This window comes from Oryza glaberrima, chromosome 6, assembly GCF_000147395.1.
Source record: "Oryza glaberrima chromosome 6, OglaRS2, whole genome shotgun sequence".
Taxonomy (NCBI): Eukaryota; Viridiplantae; Streptophyta; class Magnoliopsida; order Poales; family Poaceae; genus Oryza; species Oryza glaberrima.
In genome coordinates, this window is record NC_068331.1 from 24013028 (window position 1) to 24029613 (window position 16586).

At 42.9% G+C, this 16586-nt stretch overlaps 2 protein-coding genes and 1 long non-coding RNA gene across 7 annotated transcripts; all 3 read right to left on the bottom strand.

Moving 5' to 3' along the window:
* Positions 1 to 6958: 6958 nt before the first annotated feature.
* LOC127775493 (uncharacterized) lies at positions 6959 to 10111 on the bottom strand. Of its 5 annotated transcripts, none has more exons than XR_008017987.1 (6): positions 9638 to 10111; positions 8408 to 9063; positions 8219 to 8317; positions 7860 to 8094; positions 7684 to 7774; positions 6959 to 7569 (listed from the first exon to the last, which is right to left on the bottom strand). It is a non-coding gene; the product is annotated as an uncharacterized LOC127775493 (long non-coding RNA). The 5 variants fall into 5 exon arrangements; XR_008017988.1 differs by having other exon boundaries at positions 8196 to 8317; XR_008017989.1 differs by having other exon boundaries at positions 7860 to 8317; positions 8408 to 8520; positions 8985 to 9063; positions 9638 to 10109.
* A 5-nt stretch (positions 10112 to 10116) lies between these two features.
* Positions 10117 to 11372, bottom strand: LOC127775492 (cytosolic sulfotransferase 8-like). Its single transcript, XM_052301742.1, has one exon. It carries the CDS (start codon positions 11355 to 11357, stop codon positions 10290 to 10292), a length of 1068 nt encoding a protein of 355 aa, XP_052157702.1. The 5' UTR covers positions 11358 to 11372; the 3' UTR covers positions 10117 to 10289.
* A 2746-nt stretch (positions 11373 to 14118) lies between these two features.
* Positions 14119 to 15815, bottom strand: LOC127775491 (leucoanthocyanidin dioxygenase 2-like). The gene is given in 2 exon segments (XM_052301741.1): positions 14119 to 15048; positions 15051 to 15815. Coding segments are annotated over 2 exon segments (1119 nt in total). The 5' UTR covers positions 15400 to 15815; the 3' UTR covers positions 14119 to 14278.
* Between the last annotated feature and the right edge of the window lie 771 nt (positions 15816 to 16586).

Below are 16586 nucleotides of genomic sequence, written 5' to 3' on the forward strand. Positions count from 1 at the left end.
ACATGGACACCTAGAGTGCATGAGGATTTAAGTTCATGGAGCGGGTACTGCCAATGCGAGGTTATCGAAAAGCTTTGCCGTGACGCGTCTCATGTGTTGGGACGAGGCTCATGTGTTGGGCAGTTGCGGAGTGCGGGTAAAGTGTACATCCACTGCAGTGTGAGTAAACCAAATCTATTCGAATAGCCGTGCTCGCGGTTAATGAGCACCGGGACATGTATTACACTTGGCTAGACTCTAAATTCTTAACTTGTGTGGGATGGGATATTGCATGATGATTTTTATGCTGATGGAGCCACTTCCTGAGAGGAGGGAAGGTGGACGTTCTCAGAAAACCATGACGACTCAATGGCGGGAAGCTATCCTTGGGATCACAATGGATGGTGGACAGAACCGTCGTTGTTTAATGTGAACACTGGAACTAAAATTTGATCGGTCTATGATAGGTCTTAGGCTTGTGAAAATATTTGCAAAACGCAGCTTTATGCAAAAGAACCTGAAGCCATTCCTTGAATACTCTCTATCATATGCATTGTTGTTGTGGTGGCTTGCTGAGTACGGTTGGTACTCACCCTTGCTATTTATATATCTTTTAGGGGAGTGTTGAAAAGAAGCCCTTGTCGGTACGCTTGCGTATCCAACAAGATGATCGGAGTGCGGTCTTGTTCTAGGTCTCGCTCCCCAGTCGACTGCCTGTGGCATGTTAACCGGGCCCTTATATTATTTTGTCTTCCGCTGTTGTTCTCTGATAGTTGTTGGCCTACCTGGCCCTAATGTAAGTATTTAACTCTTTTAGCCTGAATTCATTCGTGATATATTGTGATCCAGCTATGTATGTGTGTACCAACTACTGATCCAGGGATTGGTACGGATAAACACAGAAGATTTCCGATTTCTAAAAATCGGGGGTCTACACTGAGCAAAGTCTGGAATATAGTCGTCTTCCACTTCATCTTCTTCCATTTCAACACCTTGCTCTCTGTGGGATGTCCAACAATTATAGCTTGGCATGAACCCCGACTCAAACAAGTGGAAATGAATAGTCCTGGATGCAGAATACTCCTTCTGACTCCTACATTTATTGCATGGACAACAAATAAAACCCTTATACCTGTTAGCTTCGGCCACTCTCAAAAAATAATGCACGCCTTCAGTAAACTCTTTGGACCGCCGGTCAACATACATCCATTGCCGATCCATCTACATGACATGAAAAAAAATCATACACAAATAATTATTCTTACAATAATGACAGTCATACAATAATTATAAAATAATTACAAACTCTTTCAACAGTCATATAATAATGGCATATCATTATTCATACAAAAATTATAAAATATTACACCAAATTATTCTTATTTACTATTTCTAAAGTTTTAAACTAATATTAATGTGTTTTACTTCTTTTAATTTTCATTTTAGTTTGTTTTCTATTATTTAAGATTAACTTTCACTATTTTTTCCTTCTCAACTATTTTATAAAACCTTCTTTAGCAAATAAACTAAATTTCTATATATTCTTTCTTCCCCACACAAATTTTCTCTCTCATCAACTTACTACTAAATTTTAGAGACAAAAAAGTGTGCAAAACATAGCTCCAAATGTAATACGAAAAAGAAACATTGGAGGATGAAGTTGCTAACCTTTTAGGCACCTCCGATTTGTATATAATCACCAAAATAAATTCACTAGAAATTTTGGCATGACCTCCCCTTTTTTTTGAAAAAATTTTGAAGCTTGCTCGGGCAGCTGGAGGAGGAAGAAGACATATATATAGGGGTGGGACTTTAGTCCCGGTTGGTGTTACCAACCGGGACTAAAGTTACGATCCAACCGGGACTAACGATCAAATATGCCCGTTACCCCTTTTAACCGAGACTAAAGATCATCTTTAGCCCCGGTTTTTATTACAACCGGGACTATTGTGGAATTCGGCCGACCGACGAAAGATGGTTTCTCCACCAGTGGCTCCAACCCTCTTCGCTGCTTCCCCACTACCATTAACGTCTTCCACCCGCAAGCTTCGTTGTGCTGCCCCCATCGTTCTCCCTCGCTGTTGTGCATCCAGTGCGGGGGCCCGGTCGGGTTCCGAGGACCCGCCGGGGGCGGGGGTGGGGGAGATTTTGCCCCGAACTCCTGGTCGGGGTCGGGGCGGGGCGAAGAATGCGGGGCCGGGGCCGGGGGCGTTCTACCTCCACCTACCCCCGACCCGCCCCGTTGCCATCCCTAGTTGAGCCCCTTCATCCATTATTTTTCTTTTTCCTTTACCAGATGGGTGGGCATCTTTTTTTTTTCCCTAAAAGGGGCCGAATGTGAGTGGTGGAGCACCACACATACATGGGCCTTAAAAGTCCACATGCATGATTTTTTTAATATAAATTATTTTTCTAATAAATTTTAAATTTGTATGTATAAACTTTATACATACAAAGTTTGTACGTGTACAAATTTTATATGTATAAAGTGTTAAATATATGATCCGAATTTCGGGCCCACAATATATTCGAATTAGTTATCTAATAGGATTAGTTATCTAATAGGACTCTACTTTATAGAATTAGTTTTCTATTGGAACTCCTAGATTTCTCCTATATATATCCCTCGTAAGCCGCACGGGGAGGGTGCGACAACTCAATGTATCCCGTATCGAACTCCACAATAGTGATTATTGCCGGTCCGCGTCCGTGGTTTTTTCCCACAAGGGTTTTCCACGTAAAAATTCGTGTCTCCGTCTTGCATCTATTTTTATAACAAGTGGTATCAGAGCATTGGAGATCAGCATTGGAGATCTGTTTCGCAATTCACCCGCTGCCGTGTTTCACATCTACGTCGTTTCGCCGGTTCGGCGATATCGATCTTCCCCACGCTGTTGTCAGGAGTTTTCGGCGAAAACGACTCTGCGTAGTCGAATCGATCTGTCTCGCCGAGATCGATCTTCTGCCGCCGCATGGATTTGTTGGCTCATCAAGTCCGACGCGGAGTCGGTGTTTTTGTGCGAGGATAAAAAGGCGATGCAGCAGCCGTCGTCCACGCCTACGCAGCCGCACGCGTCGAGGAAGCAGCAGCCGGCCGGTGTCATCCTCGAGCACACACAGGTGGAGAAAAATCAGAAGCCACCGAGAGCCATTGCTTCTGTTCTGATCACGTGAATTAATTTTCACGGTTGGAAATTTGTGGCACACGGAGTTTACCAGGAATTCAAGTTATGTGCATTGCTTGGTTCTGTTGAGGTGAATCCAAATTCACTTTCAAAATGGCTATATTTGCAAGCCAAGTTTACCAAGAGATTCTGCACGGGGATCAAAATACTTTGTTTTATGCATCTAGAGTGTTTCGCGTTTCTGCTAGGGTTTTACAAATTATACCAGCAGATTCAGGATTTTATTCTCAAGGCGACTTTGAAGTTTGATCTACCGCTCCTGGATTGAGATGCAATATTCTCATTATGGTAAGTGAAGTTTCATTATGGCAAGTGAAGTTTTGCAGCGGGGTATTTACCTAGGAGGAGAAGTATGCTGAAAAAAAAAGAGAGAAGGACATTCAAGTCGTCGAGAGGGAGCCTCGCTCCTGTCTAGATCACAAGGTGATCAAATTGTCCGGTGAATTTTGCTACCATTGTACCCAACATACCAGGATGTTTTCGGGGATATAAGTACTTCGTTTTGTGCACAACAATTTTTCGCGTTTCTATTTGGATTCCAGAAATTAACGCCAACAGATTCATGATTTTATTCCCATGGCGAGTTTGAAGTTTGTGCATCAGTTTCATGTCTATGCTGGGTTCCACAATGTCATACCAGCAGATTCAGGATTTCTTCCCAATGGCGAGTTTGAAGTATGGTCTACCTTTTCTGGATCAAGGGTGTTATAGTATAGTCATGCAGACTATTTGGCGCACATTGATTTTATCATCATGAGGTTCTTCGGAGATTGAAGATTTTTATGCTAAAGAGAAATTCGTCTCAAGGTGGAGATTGTTAAATATGTGATTCGAATTATGGACCCACAATATATTCGGATTAGTTATTCAATAGGACTCTACTTTATAGGATTAGTTTCCTATTAGGACTCATAGATTTCTCTTATATATTTCTCTTGTAAGCCACACGGGGAAGGTGCGACAACCCAATTTATCCCCTACGTTTGTATCGAACTCCACAATAGTGATCATTGCCGGTCCACGCCCGTGGTTTTTTCCCGCAAGGGTTTTCCACGTAAAAATTCGTGTTTCCGTTTTGCATCTATTTTAATAACATAAAGTTGTACGGCTTTATACATATGTATTGACTTATTTTAATTAAATATAAAGTGAATATATACTTTGTTTTGCTTATGCCAATGTTAATGTACAATTTATCGGGCTCAAGGCTCAATGGGAAGAGAAACCTACTCGGAAGCGATCACTACTGTAGGCACCCAAATACGCGTGGCCCATCCAATCATGCGGATTATAAAGGAAACCCTCTCTCCTCGACGGGCACGTCTAATGGGCGGGTGATCTCTCCCCTCTTCCTCCTCCCCTTCTTCTCTTCTTACTACAGTAAACCACAAAAAAAAATTTAAAAAAAAGTTAAAAAAAATTTATGTATAGAAATACTATATATAAAAAATTTGAATTCAAATTCAAATTTGAATACTTTTGACTTATAAACTTTGGGTCTATAAACTTTAGGTGTCTAAACTTTAGATGTATAGAAATACTATATATAGAAAATATTTGAATTCAAATTCAAATTTGAATCGGATATAATTCAAATTGAAATTTGAATCGGGCATGTAAACTTTTGACTTATAAATTTTGGATCTATAAACTTTAGGTGTATAAACTTTAGATGTATAGAAATACTATATATAGAAAATATTTGAATTCAAATTCAAATCGGGTATATAAACTTTAGTTCTATAAACTTTAGGTCTATAAACTTTAGGTGTATAAACTTTAGATGTATATAAATACTATATATGAAAAATATTTGAATTCAAATTCAAATTTGAATCGGATATTTGAATTCAAATTCAAATTTGAATTAGATATAATTCAAATTCAAATTTAAATCGGATATATAAACTTTTAGTCTCTAAACTTTAGATGTGTAAACTTGAGGTGTATAAACTTTAGATGCATAAATTTACTAAAATAGAAAAGTAATACGGTGCCAAAAAAAGAAACCTGGTGGAGGGAGGGAGGGGGGGGGGGATCTGATTGCTCTGGGCGTCGCCCAGTAGCATTTCCGCTCCTCGACATCGGACTCCGATGTCTTCTATTATCATGAAAACAATTTCCTTCCTGACTTGTGTTTCCTTCCACACATTTTATTCCCATATTTGAATATATCTTCAATCTAATATCAGGTATGCGGTATTTCTGTGTATTATGAATCCATGTATAGAATATATGCTTTATATGTAACACTGACACTCAAATGTACGAGTAATTATTTTTTTATGGTAGGTGATGTACATATGTCGATCCAAAATTATTTACCGATGTTCATTAATGAGAAAATCCAAAAAATGTCATTAACAAGCGTCTAATTGGAAGAAATATCATTGAGAAGTGCGAGTTCCATGAAATGTTATCATACAAGTGATTTTGTCCTAGAAATGCCATCACTGTTAGGATTTCGTCGGATGCAGGTCCTCTGCAGTAAACGCGGAGAACACTGTTTGAACAGTGATATGTGTCTTGTGCTACAATGCTACAGTAAACGCGGAGAACACTGTAGCAACAGTGCTCAAATAGTAATCCAATTTACTGGTGGATGATTTTTTACTGTAGCGTGATACTGTAGCAGCTGATATGTGCCGTTCGATAGAGATCCAATGGCTCAAAATATGAGCCAATGCAACTTATGTACTGTAGATCCTCTGCATTTTACTCTTCAATGCAGAGGATCTCAATCCGATTTCGTCCATCCTACGCCGTTAAATATACCCACCTTACCACTGAACAATTAATAAATGGTTATCTTTAGTCTTTTTACACGAGAAGACTAGGTGCCGGGTGCCCGATGGGGTGTGGAAAAATCTGGCGCCCACGTCATGCTGATCTCAGCAAGATGCATGCGTGCAAAACCACTTTAAACTATTTTTTATCTTAAACTATTTATCCAAATCATGATCCGATTGCATCGTTAAATTCGTTGCAATTAAATCTTTAAAACAAGACACACACGAATATATTCCGATGAAAAAAATATTTAGCTTATTATTGAATTATTTTTAAATGTTGCACGTTGTTGCACCAAGTATATCGGAATCGTTTCACTAAGTAGATCGAAAATGTTTCAATCGTTTAAATCGGGCGTTATTTCACCTTATATAAAAACAATGTTTCAGCAAATAGCAAAAGAATGTTTCAAGTCACTGCAACATTTGATCCATACATAGTGAAACATTACAAGTACACTAAGTGAAATATTTTTGGTGGAAGAAAACATGAAACAAATTCTCTTAATAGAGGGTTTCCATAATATATGGGTGATTTGTTGCAAAAGAATGTCCCAATTCACTGCAACATTAGATCTATGAATAGTGAAATATTGTGAGTACACTAGGTGAAACATTTTTGGTGGAACAAAAAATGAAACGAATTCTCTTAATATAGGGTTTCCAAAATATGTGGGTAATTTGTTGCAACGGAGTATGTGGTGGGGACACATGGCGGATGTTTACAGGGGCACACGTGGTGCGTGGTGGGCTGGCACGGCATGCGCGCGTCGTGCGGCGGGGGGAGCGCCCGATTTTTTGCTCCCCTGCCAGTTGACCGATCCCTGACGTTTTCCCTTTTTATACCTCTCATTGGTCTTAAAAACTCCATAAATTTATAGTTGTATACTAGTATATTTTAAAACGAATGGAGTAAACAAAAGTGGTACAATTATTCCGTAAAAGTACATAACCATTCTATCATACTAGTAATCATGCACGTGCAAGACACGTTATGTTCAATATATAAATTAAACCCAATATATTATAACCCAATAATCTGAAAGAAGAATAGGTAAATAGGAAATAGATCATAAGAAAGAGGATCTGCTTCAATCACACTTGAAGCTCTAACTATTCCCCGCTGACTTATGCACAAACTGCACAATTTTCATAAAGTGCATGCATATATGCATTCTGATTTTCATATTAGATACAAGAATTTGCTCAAAAATAAATATGATCTTCAGCCAATGTGCAGAGGTATGCATAAGCCAATGTGCAGAGGTAATGTCTGAGAAAACAATGGAAGAACATTAGATTGATATCTCAAAGGAAGAAGATACATAGCACAATAAATTATTGAAATGGAAGTGGCCACTAACACTAATTATATTTCATAACAGCAAACACTACATAGCATAAACCAAAATCCATAGTTTATCCCTTGTTGCTAGTGTGCTCCTTTTTTGGCAATGGCTCAATCACCACTTCATCATCTTCAACTATCACCACTTTTGGTTCTCCTGGAGCATTATTTTGTTCTGCCGGTTGCAGCAGCTCTTGGTTCCAAAAGTTCACACCAATCTTAATGGCGTCATGCAGGACTGGTTCTTTGAACAGGGAGTTTCTCACCTCTGCATCCATTAGCAAAGATTACAAACAAAATATGCTAGAACAACAAAAATAACAGTGTCCTAATCAATATTAGTTTTAGAATTGCACTCAAAAATAAATTGGAATTGACTTACTTGGAATCCATCAAAGCGACCTTTCTAACACTGTTTGGAAAATTTGCATAATGGTCTATAGGACCGACATCAGACACAATGGCAGCAACATCTGTACAAATGTAAACATGTTTCAGAGTTAGTTTCAGCAAGAAAAGAACAAACACAAAATACACTTGTGGTTCGATATACCATACCAACAATTGCGCCATTAGGCAGACTGAAAACTTCAGCAAAAGTCATAGCTGATTCTTAGAAGAGAGACCTTACTAATGATCTATGGAAGAGGAAAGATGAGAAGAAATGCAGTGGTGATGTACTGTACTGAAGTAGTGGGATTGGGGCTAGCTTTATAGGGGGGACAGATTGGGAGTAAACAGCGCCTTGCGTCCGCGGCGCTCCAGTGATCCGTTGGCCAGAAACGATGCTTTCCTGTTTTACAGTGTTGATAACAAACCTTCCACTGATGAACACTTCTTGAAATACACAATTAGATTGAACCCCAAAAAACGCAAAGAGTAATTTGATATTACAAATTGATTCCACGGGATATTACTAGGTGTGGAGGAAGACATAGGTGTGGAGGATGGCACAGGCTGAAATGATGGCTGACAATTTACAGTTTGGCTTCCTTCATGCAAACTCTGATTCAAAACTACAATCCAATTGAATGTGCCTAGGTTTTAGCATTGTTTGCCATAAAATAAGCTTGACCATAATAAGCATCGAATGAATATATCATCACCTGTGCCCGATGTAGATGCAGAATTCTTCCTCTCCCTATTTTCAAGGTTCCTTTGAACCAGCGCACCCTTCTCCTCAACGCTGAGTGCCGTGTACCGCTCTCGGGCTCGCTGACTTTTTAATTCATTCGCAGTTAGTTTAGAAAGGCCGTCCATCGCAAGGATGTACAACCTTGAAGAACACACCATGAGCATATAAAAGCAGTTTTAATATGCAACAGGTTTTCATTAATATTGATGACAGTCCGCTCGCTATAACAAAATCCCAAATCCACATTTTCTAAGCATCAATTAGAACCTACATGTTACAGAATAACAGGACCTACCGAAGACTTTTCATTTTCTAAGAATCAATTTGAACCACGTTAATCAGAACAACCGGAAACAACTTTTTCAGCTTCAAACTGGAACAAAAATATTTACCAAGGTAGTATAATGGTCCATAATTCACATTTCTTGTAGAATAAAAGAATCATCGATAGTATTGTACCTGAAAACAATATTTGCTCGAAGGGAGTGTGTGAGTTGCTCCCAAGTCCCAATAATCAAGCTACTTATTAAGTTAAATGAGATAAGTACCTGAAAACAATATTTGCTCGAAGGATGTGTGAGAGCTGCTACCAACTAAATCCCTTGTGTGAAATTGTGAAGCTTCTTCCTGCACAACAGTATAGCATCACGCCTGAATCTGTACGAAATATGAGCACATTGATGTATGTGCAGTTCATATTAATTTTGTTAAAAACAAAGAGAGGAGAACCATGAAGCAATTATAACCTTGCACTGCTGAAACTAAAAACGTTAAGACAACTGGAAATCAAAACATAGGCAGTCTGTTAGTATATTCTATGGCCTGAACTAAGTTCATATTGTCTATTTTTAGAGCTGACATATATGGAGGACAAACAGAAAAAAAAAATCCATACTACCCACATCGTGGGGAAAATAATACAAGGCCCATTGCAAGCACAATTTCAGAGAGTAATTTCGTAAGCATTGCAAATCCAAGAACAAAAACATTGATATTTGAATGGCCAATCCATATATTGCATAGCCAAGCTCATAATGAACACAGTGATGTATAGAATGGTGATGCTTTACACAAACCACACAGCAGAGGGAGAGGAGGATGGCAGTGAGCTGAAGGGGAATTGTTTGGCAGTCAACAAAGAAAGACCATCAAATTGTATGATTGAATGATGAATCGAAGCTGCAAGATAGAGTCTGATTACCTGTACGTCTCAACGATGTTGAGATTCCCTCCTGTTGTTCAGCACCTAGGGTATAGGCACATTGGCCAAGTACAGCAGCATGACAGGAGATGGGCAGCGGAGCGTGGCAGCAGAGACAACGTCGACGATGGCGACAGGGACTGTGGCAGCGTCGGATGGGGAGGACGTCGGCTCCGGCTGCGGCCGATGGGGAAGAGGCCGGCCGCGGCGGTGGGGAAGAAGGAGGAGGCGGCGGCGGCGGCGGAAGGGGCTGAGGTCGGCTCCGGCCGCGGCGGTGGAGAAGAAGCAGGATCCGGCGGCGGCGTCTCCGGCAAGGATGCGGCGGAGCGGCGACAGAGGTCCTGCGAGGATGTGGCTTCAGTACACATGGGGAGGAGGAGGAGAAGCGAGTGAAGTCTGCGCGCGTGGAGGAGCGAAGTCTTCGCATCCTGCGGTGGGGAACGAAATCGTGCGGGGGTGAATAAAATCGCGCGGATGGACAGTAGGGATTCATCCAAGTAATTTGGCTTGTAAAATTGGAGGGGGGCAACTCCTCCTTTTTTATATTAGTATAGATATAGATATAGATGGTACTTCCGTAATTTCATTCATATATAGAAGGGCAACCGCTAACCATCACATCGTCTAATGAAAATACACCCCCTTCTTTTTACTAGAGCTCGATCAGGCTGGGCGCTAGGCCAAAACCTGCAAACTTTGCCTCGGTGATGGCGTCGATTCGTTGCGCCATCTCCGGAGACAGATGGTTCGCCCAGTCTCCAACCTCTCCACGCCGGAAGAACGCGCTGTTCGGCACGGTTGTGGTTGTGAGCTGCGTGCGGCCACCCTTGGTCGCCTCCAGGCCGACCATGTTGTCGAACGAGCACAGCCTGACAATGGCGTCCACCGCGCCGCCGTCTTCCTCCGGCGAGGTGAAGGGGACCCCGGCGAACTCCGCCAGCCTCCGCACGTGCCCCACCGGGTCCCGCTTCATCTCCTCGTACCTGAGGAAGAGCACCCGCTCGGGGCGCTCCCGGTGCGCGCGCCAGTAGCCGAGGACGTGCTCCCAGTACGGCCCGAACGGCGACACGCCGTCGCAGAAGAAGCCCACGGCGGCGTTCACCGCGACGAGCTCCCTCCCGTTCCGGGACTTGTACTCGTTGACGAACTGCAGGAGGGAGACCAGGGTGTCCTTGGGGTCACGGCACACGTAGACGACCTTGCAGCCCGACGGCGGCGCGGCGGCGACGACGGCTCGCGGCAGGAGGTCGAACGGCGCGTGCGTCGCGAACAGCCGCGGGTCCGGGAGCGCGTCGAGGTCGGGGGCCTCGTCCGCCCTGTAGAGCTGGTACTCGAGGAATTTGACGCATTCGTGGGGGCCGAGGGAGTTGAAGGGGTGGTCGCCGGCGGCGTCGGCGGGATGCTCTCTCCGGTGCACCGTGGCGTAGAGCAGCGCCTTGATCCACGTCGTGCCGGACTTGGGCAGGGTGGCGACGACGATGTCCGAGGGGCGCGCGGCGAAGAGCTCGTCGGCGACCATCGTCCCGACGAGAGGCGTGACGCCGTTGTACCATCCTTTCTCGTGGCGGAAGAGCTGGAGGTAAGAAAGGCCTTGGCGGCTCGGCCATGACGACACCAAGTCGGTGCAGCGCTGGTAGAGCTCCTTGTAGGTTTTGGCATCATCGGCGTCTTGGTTGGCTTGTGAAGGGGAGGAGGGTTTCATGGAGGAGGAAGAGTACATGGCTGTGGGAGAAAGAAATTTGCTACGATAGCTTCTCGTAGTTTGCATATATTGAAGCCGATTCTGTGGATTGTCGGTTAGGTCACTGAATTTGGCAGTGATGATGTCGATCATAATGGCCACGAGCAACACGAGTTATTTCTTTTCAAGGGAAAAGGACAAAAATGCAGGGAGTAGGTTGCAATAATCGAAGAGTTTTGATGGTTGCAGTTTGGGCCGGTCTACAGTCACGGCCATGGTGGCAGGGTAGACCGATATATCCAATCCTCTAAGAGCAAGTTTAATGGTACAAGCAACTACTCGCTCTAAATCATCAATAGTCAATTTAATAACTAATTCAGAACAAGTACAATAGCAGACTATTATCCAGCTATAAACATATTTTAAAGATATAAAAGATGAGAGAGAAGAGTAGCGGGCTACAGATCCCTTAGCCAGTTGTAGCACGGACTCTAAGACGCAGTGTGTATATGACATGTGGGACCATATATTAATAGTATAGTAAACAACTATTGTATCAATTGGCTATTAAATTAGCTATAGATGATTTGGAGCTAGTAGTTGGCTATACTATTAAACTTGCGCTCATACAATAGTTACTTACTACACTATTAATATTAATACCTGATCCCACTTGTCATACACATATTTCATCTTCGAGACTGCTTGGTTTAGTTCCACAAAATTTTTCCCAAAAACATCACATCGAATCTTTGGACATATGCATGGAGCATTAAATATAGATTAAAAAAAACTAATTGCACAGTTAGGGGGAAATCGCGAGACGAATCTTATGAGCCTAATTAGTCCATGATTAGCCATAAGTGCTACAGTAAACCACATGTGCTAATAATAGATTAATTAGGCTCAAAAGATTCGTCTCGCGGTTTTCAGGCGAGTTATGAAATTAGCTTTTTCATTCGTGTCCGAAAACCCCTTCCGACATCCGGTCAAACGTCTGATGTGACACCCAAATATTTTCTTTTCGCGAACTAAACAAGGCCATAAGGAGAGACAATGATATAAGGAGGACATTAATTTAAAGAACAATGCATGTGCCATATACTCTCTCTGTCCCAAAATATAACAACTTTTAGTCCTAAAGATTTATCTTCAAATATAACAACTTCTTCCAATACTCTGTTCTCAACTAATCACAACCCTCCATCATTCAATTTTCTCACCTACCTTCACTTCTCAACCAATTACAACCTTCCCCCATTTAATTCTATATACTTTCTTAATACCCGTGTCCAACTCTTATAGCGTAAGTTTGATCTATTAAGTTTTACCTATAATTGTGATATCTAGCCTGTTTTATGCTTATCAATAGAGATAGTGTCAGAGTTTCAGCCGATCTTACCTGATTTAGCTATTTTTATCTCATATACTTATTTGTCATGCTAAATCCGCCCTTTATGCCCTTTATATTAAGATCTCATTGCATTAAAGTTATATTAGGTTTATTATTTGATATATCTTGCTTGCCTCGATATCTTGATATAGAGTGGTATCGGAGTATTAGCCGATACGCGCTAGATCTATCTGATCAGCTATGCTATAAACATCTATATAATCTGTGCTTTAATATATATTTCGACTTAAGTGATTTATACTGTCTCGGTATGGCAACCGATCTATCCCAATCACTTAGTTTAAGTATATATCGAAGTAAAGACTATATGATATTGATATCTACAGCCGATTGAATAGATTTAGTTTTATCTTATTTATTAACCATTGCCGATCGATTCAAATATGACATCGGCTCGATGATAAATAATATGTCATCGGCAACTAGCCGATCGGCTATCGTTTATGGATTTAACCACGGTTTTTCTTGTCTTTATTCTTGTTGATTGCATGATCAAATCAACTGGCATGCTCACGAACCTAAAGGCGAGATTTTGGACCTGCACAGGAGTTAAGTAGATCATTCAGGCCAGTGTGTGTTTTTCGCATTAACAGAGAGATGACAGGCTAGCTATGAAGCAATCGGGCAAGGTGGTTGGCGAGATTTCTACAAAGTAAAAAAATTGAACCCCAATGATAATTATATTCGATTTTAAAATCTCAATGACAATAAAAAAGAGAGGCATTGGGCGGGTCTTACTGGAGTACAGTGGCAAAGCCGACGACAGTTAGCGGAACTTCTAAAAAGTTAAAAATGAATTGCAATGATAATTATGTTCAATTTTTAGAATCCCAATGACAATAAAGAGTAGGGGACGGACCATAGAGGAGTATAGTGGCAGCATTTGACGGGACTTCTAAAATTTAGAGTAACGAAACTCAACGTGACAATAAACTCTAAAAGCTACGATGTATACTTTTTAAAGGTTCGAGACTTCTAAAAAGTAAAAAAAAAATAATAAACCCCAATGATAAGTATGTTCGATTTTAAAATATCAATGACTATAAAGAAAGGAGGCAACGCGTGCCATAGAGGAGTACAATGACAAAGCCACTAACGGTTTCACGAGACTTCTAGAAAGTAAAAAAAAGAATCCAAACGATAATTATGTTCGATTTTTAAAATCGCAATGATAATAAAGAGAATAGGTAGTGGACGGGCCGCAGAGAATTATAATGACAGCATTTGACGAGATTTCTAGAAATTGTGAAAACGAAACCTAACGAGACAATAAACTCTAAAAAATATAAAGAGAATCAATAGAAACAATGGTAGATCGAGCAAACAAATAAAGAAGGAAATGACATAAGTAAGGGGTAGCAACTAGCAACTGGTGTGACTTTTAAAAACTATAAAATTAGAAACACAAGGATGATATAAGGTTTGGACTTTCAAACTCTTAAGACATCTAGATAGCTATTTAATAAATTTTAAGTAAAATCATATAAAAAATATATATAATTTTGTATGGGTGCTAGCCTTGCCTAGGCCATCAAGCTAGTTGCAATTATTTAGGTATAATTCCGTTCGATGCAGCTGCGGCATTGTTGTCTTGCTGATCCTTGAGCTTCTTGAACAGCTTGCGTTGCACGTGCTGCTTGAATGTGCGCGGCGCGAAGAGCGGCTTGCCGGCGCCGCTGGCGAGCAGCTCCGGCAGCGGCTGCAGCAGCACGGACTCCGGTGGCGGCTCGCAGAAGACGACCCAGGAGAGGCGCACTGCGTCGCGGCTGACGAGGCTGCGGTGGAGCACGCTGGTGTACCGGCCGTTGGTGAGGATCTCCAGGGCGTCGCCGACGTGGACGACGATGGTGCCCTGTTCGGAGCGCGCGGTGACCCAGGTCCCGGCGTGGTGCGCCTGCAGTCCCGGCACGCCGTTGTGGAGGATGAAGGAGAGCGCGCTGACGTCGGTGTGTGCCTCGACGCCGACGGCGAGGTCAGGCCGCGGGCACCTCGGGTAGTAGTTGATCTTGAGCTGGAGAAGCAGGTCGTCGTCGACGCCGTGCTGATCATGTCTTCTCAGGCGCCGTTCCAGCGTCTCTTCTGGCAGGCCGAGGCCGAGGGAGAGGATGGCGAGCAGCTTGGACGCGAGGGTCCGGACGCGGCCGCCGAAGTCGCGCGACACGGGGACGTACTCCGGCGGGTTCGCCGGCCAGAGCGAGTGGTCGGCGAGGTGGTCCGGGTGGACGAGGTGGAACAGGTAGTCCTCCCACTCCCTCTTCCCGCTGGCGTTGGCGGCGAGCTTGCTGCCGTACCCCTGCAGCCGCCCCGCCGCCGGACGTTGGCGTACGCCTCCTTCTCCGCGATGGGCAGCGCGAAGAACGCCTCGCCCGCGGCACGCAGGCCGTCGAGGACGTCGCCCGGGAGGCCGTGTCCGGCGATGTGCATGACGCCCCACTCCTCGGCCGCCGCGCGCACCGCCTCCACGCACGCGCGCCTGCCGTCGCCGTCGAACGCGGAGATGTCGACGACGGGGATGCGGGCGGCGTCGGCGTCGTCGGACGCGGCCCGGGCGACCTCCAGGGCGTCGCCGAGGTCTGTGCGCTCCTCCTCCAGGCGGACGTACTCCGGCGGGATGGCGGAGACGTCGCTCAGGCTGAGGGCCTCCACTCTCAGCTCCACGTCCGTCATGTCGCCCTCCCGAAGTAATTAGTCTAGTGGATGATGAGCTGCGTGCGCTGCGCACTTACTCGATCGGCGGCCGGCCGGCGATGGCGAGGCAGGCAGAGCGCGGGTAGATTTAGCTTGTTTGGTTGCTATCCTGAGCAACCTGCGTGAGCATTTTACATTCCTGAGAGTAGCCTGAGCTTAGATAGCAAAGTTACCTGGTCAGGCATGTCTCCCTAAGAGTAGTGTGTCTGGTTGATGCCCTGAAAACAAGCCTGAGGGGATACAATGGTCAGGTGCTATTTGGTTCAATTTGTGACTGAGATTATACTTGCCAAATGTTAGAGAAGTGGAGATATTAGGCTTTTATATTCATTGTGATTGCTGTTGTGTATATGACAAATTCACATATTGTTGAATATGCAAATGGCAATAGGGAAATACCGAATAATATATTTAACATTGAACTTCCAGCCACATTTGTCAAAAGTAAAGAGACACAAAGCTATCGGGTTCTTAAGCAGCACCGTTAGCAAATTAGCATGTCACAGCATGCATCACCACAGTATCTAAAGTTAACAGCAATTGTTTAAACACAAATAGTGTAGCAATTGCATAACCAAAAGGGTGCAACAAAATATAGACCCTTGCAAACCACGCATATACCCGGCGCTGCCGCTGCTTTGCTTCACCCATCCATCGGTGCATGTGTAGGTTGTAGACTTGTACTTCCTCCGTTTTAAAATGTTCGACACCGTTGACTTTTTAGCACATATTTAACCGTTCATCTTATTAAAAAAAATTATGAAATATGTAAAACTATATGTGTACATGAAAATATATTTAACAATGAATCAAATGATATGAAAAGAATAAATAATTACTTAAATGATTTGAATAAAACGAATGGTCAAACACCTATTAAAAAGTCAACGGTGTCAAATATTTTGAAACGGAGGGAGTAGTACGTATTAGATCACCCGACAAATGGATAGATGCTCCCTTTTATGAAAAATTTATATGTATATATTTATATTTATGAAAAATTTAGCTTTAGAGCTCGCTAAGGTTATCTGAAAGGAATAAGTTCACTGGTGACCTTCAAAAGTGATTGAAATCTAATCCATGACCCTAAACCACAAAACCGGATATTTTGACCCCCAAACTATGGAAACCGGTGCAATTGGACTCCCTCGGCGGTTTTGGAGGGC